This window comes from Raphanus sativus, chromosome 2, assembly GCF_000801105.2.
Source record: "Raphanus sativus cultivar WK10039 chromosome 2, ASM80110v3, whole genome shotgun sequence".
Lineage (NCBI taxonomy): Eukaryota > Viridiplantae > Streptophyta > Magnoliopsida > Brassicales > Brassicaceae > Raphanus > Raphanus sativus.
Window position 1 is genome coordinate 12,185,139 of NC_079512.1, and position 5,335 is coordinate 12,190,473.

General features: G+C 32.5%; 1 protein-coding gene and 1 long non-coding RNA gene across 2 annotated transcripts; one reads left to right on the top strand and one right to left on the bottom strand.

Annotated features, from left to right (window-relative positions):
* The first annotated feature begins 1,066 nt into the window (after positions 1-1,066).
* On the top strand, positions 1,067-1,928 carry LOC108820786 (protein SENESCENCE-ASSOCIATED GENE 21, mitochondrial). The gene is made up of 2 exons (XM_018593792.2): positions 1,067-1,360; positions 1,474-1,928. The coding sequence occupies exons 1-2, from the start codon at positions 1,287-1,289 to the stop codon at positions 1,679-1,681; spliced, it is 282 nt and encodes a 93-aa protein (XP_018449294.1). The 5' UTR covers positions 1,067-1,286; the 3' UTR covers positions 1,682-1,928.
* A 1,598-nt stretch (positions 1,929-3,526) lies between these two features.
* On the bottom strand, positions 3,527-4,702 carry LOC130504335 (uncharacterized). Its single transcript, XR_008941230.1, has 2 exons — positions 4,406-4,702; positions 3,527-4,063 (listed from the first exon to the last, which is right to left on the bottom strand). It is a non-coding gene; the product is annotated as an uncharacterized LOC130504335 (long non-coding RNA).
* Positions 4,703-5,335: the final 633 nt, after the last annotated feature.

A 5,335-nucleotide genomic window follows, 5' to 3' on the forward strand; every position in this document is an offset into this window, starting at 1 on the left:
AAGTTTTAGAATCCTTATAAATAGTTTCATAAATCTTTATAAATAGTTTCATAAATTCTAATAAATGGTTTTATAACTCAAGAAAATAATTTGTTATCAATGATCAATAATTTAACTTTAAATAATTTTATAAAGATTTTATAAATATTTTGTAAACTCCTATAAATAATTTTATAAAGATTTTTAAAACTTCTGTGATGATTTAAAACCTATTAACCATCATAAATATTTTGTAAACTTCTATAAATAACGAAAAAATCTTCTTTATAAATAGTTTATAAATATTTATAACATTTTGTATAGATCTTTATATATTGATTTGTAAGCTCTTATTAACGATATAATAATCATTATTGATGATTTAAACCTTAAAATGATTACCAAATATTTATATAATTATATACTATTTATATCTGGTATAAATCATTACTAATGAATGAAAATAATATTTATATAATTATATACTATTTATATCTGGTATATATCATTACATATTCATAATGTACTCTAACCTACTTTGCCCTACTTGACACATGCTTCTTATCGACTAGGTCAATCAACTAAAAATTATAACACAGCTTTTCTATTATTATTAGGATATATAATTGGATTGTTTCGTAATATAGTTATAACAGTAATAAATCTGATTTTTTTTTCTATAAGCTAAACATAATTTTCTATCTGTATTCTGATTTACATGTTTTACCAGTTAAACAATTTGTCACTAAGACTATTTTTCAATGTCAAATTACTTTTTTTATTTTCGAGTTTATATATAGCTTTGGTTAAAATTGAAAAACTAAGTGGAATTTTTAAACTAAATCTCATGAAATTCCAACCAATAGTTAAACACTACTTTAAATAGCATATATCACACGTTTAAAATCTTATTAAAGATGTTTATTAAATTTACAATGCTAATTTTGACTTAATAAACCAAAAAAGCAAAAGCTAATTATGGGTCAACGGCCATAATTGACGTAGTCGTTTTTGGAGAGTGAAGACAATTTCGAAGTTGCTTCTTTTCTCTCACCCTTCGCCCTTCTATATAAACCTTCCTCTCCTCATCCTCTTTTCTCATCTCCTCAAGCCATTTCGAAATCAATCTAGTTTGAGAGAGATAACACAGACGAAACAAAGCTTCTTCCATCTCGTTGCCGCAGATCAAACTTTCCTATTCCTCGGATAAACCTCTCCTTCTGCGGCGGCGAAACAGAGGAACAAACCTCACAAACCAACAAAAGTTTCAACCTTTATATTGTCTGTTCTATCTCTCTCTTCCAAAAATGGCTCGTTCTCTCTCTAACGTTAAGTTCCTATCTGCTTTCGTCTCTCAAGAACTCTCCAATGCAATCTTCCGGTAAAGTTCGCTGTTTTATCCGTTTGTTCTCTGTTCTTCTCTGTTTATGCTCTGTTATGCTCTGTTTTCTCGTTACACTCTGTTTTCTAAACGGTGTCGTTTTCTGTTGACAGGCGTGGTTATGCGGCCACGGCGGCGCAGTCGAGCAGTGGAAAAGGTAGAGCGGTTGTTTCCGCGGTGACGAAGAAGGGAGTGGAAGAATCGAACAAGAAGATTTCTTGGATTCCTGATCCCAAAACCGGTTATTACAGACCAGACACCGGTTCCAACGAGATTGACCCAGCGGAATTACGAGCAGCTCTCTTAAACAAAAAGCAGTGATTGATTAATTTAAAAAGATTGTCTTTTTGATTGATTATTTGATGCTTATTTTAATGTCTTGAGAGGAGATTAGAGGAAAATGGTAATTAGTTGATGCAGTGAATCCTATTTTCATCTGCTACTTGCGATTCTGTAATAAATGTATAGAGAAGCCTTTTGGGTTCTCTATGTTGGAACATATGGATCGTTGGATTTATGTATGTAATGTATCCAGTATAGTTTTCTAAAATCATCTTTTTTTTTTGAATTACTTAATCTAACTTAACATAAAAATGCATCACTTCTTTTCACAGACTTATACGTAAGCGTATCGAATTATCAGGTAAGCCAAAAAAAACATATCGAATTCATGTAAGCCAAAAAAAGAAGAATTATAATGTAAGCAAAACATAAAAATAGAGTCGGGAAAATTGTCGAAACAGAAAAAAAAAACACTAAAGTTGTCCCTATAGTATAAATCTAACTTTGTCCATTTTTTTCCTCTTTTATCCTTTCCATTTCTGAAATTTAATGAAAAAATAGTTTTATGAATTAAAAAAATTATTAAAAAAATATAAACACATAATAAAACATCAATATACACAGCCACATATTTTTTTTTATTGAAAAACTTGATAAATCAAAATTTTAATTTACATTCTACTAAAAGTAGAATTCGTATTTTAGAAAAAATGGGTTAGTAGAAAACGAAATCTAGAATAAACAATGTCGTCTACTATTTTTAGAAGGAGTAATCTACATATTAAAGTTCTAAAAACGTAGAAAGCGAGTTCTAGAAATTGTACAAAAGATACTTTTTCCAGAATATAGTTTCTACGTTTATAAAGTATTCTAAGTTTTCCAGAAAATGAAATCTGAACTTAACACGAACGTCTACAAAAAGTAGAAATTGCATTCAGTATATCTTTCATGGTTCTACACATGTAGAAGGCACCTTCTACTATTTCAAAAAACTGTTCTTCCGAAAATTAAGGAATTTTTAGTTAAGAAAATATTTTAAAAATATTCTTATTTCCTAAAACTGATTCTGGTCGATTTTCTGTGTCAAATATCAAAAAATCGATTTTGCCTTTCTTCTTCATCAATCTATGCTTTTTTCTTCATAATTTTTCTTGTGAATTCCACAAACTCTTGTTCTATGATGCATATCTATACAATATGTGGTGTATGGGAATTTGGTGGAAGCACATGATGGTTTTTTCGGCTGATGATCAAGGGGGTAGGCTGCTGTTATTGGAATCAAGTTTTACCTTAGAGGATGTCAAAAGAGTGGTTATGGAGGATTTTGATATGGATGAAGATAGCTTACCCAATTTGGCATTGAGTTATCTACCTACTGAGTTGATCAAGACATCAACATGTCCACCTGTGATCATTACAAATGATCGACAACTTCAGAATTTTATTGGTTTTGCTAAAAACAGTGTTTCAACACGATTGTGTGTTACATATAGAGCCAAGGATGAGAATCTGAATGAAGCAGACTTTGATAGTAACAAATCGCCAGCTGATTCAAGTACTGATGAAGAAGAGGGAAACTCGTTTGACAGTGGGGACGAATCAGCTCCTGTGTTTGTTGAGAGGTAGAGCGAGAAGAAGAAAAAAAAAGGAGTCGAAGTTGATGAGGACATCTCTGCCAAAGAGAACAAACTTAAAATGCCAAAGTATTCTTTGCTCCATGTTGTTAAGAAGGGGCAGTTGTTTGAGAGCAAAACATTGCTCAAGGCGGCTTTCGAGATATGTGCAATGAAGCATAACTTTCACTACCAGGTTATCAAAACGGATAGACATCTTTGGTATGTCAGATGTGGGGATAATGCATGCAATTGGTGTGTTCGTGCAGAGTGTTTGAAAGATTCTACATATTTCATTATCAAAAAGTATGTTGGTGAACATACATGTGCACCTTCAAGCAAAACCAAAGCCGGTAGGATTGGTTCAGCCAAAACTATAGGCAGTCTGATTATGCAAAAGTATGAAGGCGTTAAGGAAAGGCCGAAATGCAATGATATAATACAGATTATGCGTATGGATCATGGATGTGAGATCTCAAAATCTTTAGCATGGGATGCTCGTGAATATGCGTATGGATCATGGATGTGAGAGGCGTCCTCACAAAAACAAACCACTTCTCATGCATCTTCAAGGTAATAAGCTGCTTACACAAGAAACTATCCACCAATATGGCCGAAAACTTGAGTTTGTTTTCCGCAATAGCCATGATATGCTTGAAAACAGGATCTCTCTTCACGTCTTTATACTCTTGAGGCATAGCTTTCTTCAGATTCCTGATAAGTTGCATCTTGCAGCAATTGTTAATCTTATCAACCTGAGGTTCCAAACCCAAACCAAACAGTCGCTTAGGTAGGTCTAACTCCATATCTACACAAGACAAAAAAATGATTTTAGTTAAGGCAAGTTATGAAACTGAGACAAACACAATCGGTTCATATCAATTCTCAAAATTAAAAAAAATCAAATCAAGGCATAAAATATTGATTTAAGTAAAAGAACCAAATTTCACAGTGAAACAGAGACAAACACAAGAGAAAAATCAAACAAAATCTAAAGTCAGAAACACAAAGATTATCAGTTAACCAAATCGTTTAGAAAATTAATCAATTGACCAATCTCTAAATGAAGAACACTGACACATACAGACATGCCAAAAATAACCAGGGCCAGGAACATGAAATGAAGAAATATAAAGTTTGGAGATAATACCTTAGGTGAACACGATGTCAGAGAAAGAGAGTGGCGGAGAGGTGGAGAGAAGTGGAGAAAGAGAGAGGCGGAGAGGTGGAGGAAGCATAGAGGCAGAGAAAGGGGGGAGAAAAGCGAAGTGGTGGAGAGAAGCAGAGACGCAGAGAGGCAGAGAGAAGCGGAGAGGCAGAGAAGAGCTCGATTTCACCGGAGAAGACAGAGGATTTCCATCCTGTTCGTCGAGAGAGAGAGAGAGGTCGCGAGAGATAGAGAGGCGATCCAAATTAGGTATTAGTTCCTTTTCTTTGTGTTTCTTTTTTATTTTATTTTTTTTCCTTCCTTCAACGTTTCCTTTTTTTTAACTAAACTTTTTAAAATTTATGGGATTATTATGATTAATTATTGAAATAATATGATTAATTAAGGTTAGTTTTGGGATTATAGAAAAGATTATACCATTGGGACAACTTCAAGTTAGATTTATACTATAGGGACAACTTTAGTGTTTTTTTATTCCGTTTTGGCAATAACTATAGAGTCAATTGGTTGAATACTTATAAAGAATTCCGAAATTAGACTCTACTACAGGAAAAATATATACAAAATTACCTAGGAAACCTCACCATGGTTTGCTCATTTTTGAAAGTGTAGGATACTAAGGGCCTGACTGGTTTAACTGCATCGGTTGCGTTTGCGGTTGCGGGAGTTTACGGGTGCGGGTGATTGCGGTTTTAAGCGTTTTCTAGAGATTTGTACGACTGGTACAGCGGTTAGTAATTGTTGCGTTTGCGGGACTCTTGTGACTGGTAAACTACCAAACGCAACATCTGTTAAATAATAAATTAACAATATTTATATTTTATATAATTATAAAAATATTAAAAATTATAAAGATATAATAAATATAAAATTTATATTTATAAAATTATATTATTAAATTTAAAAACTTAT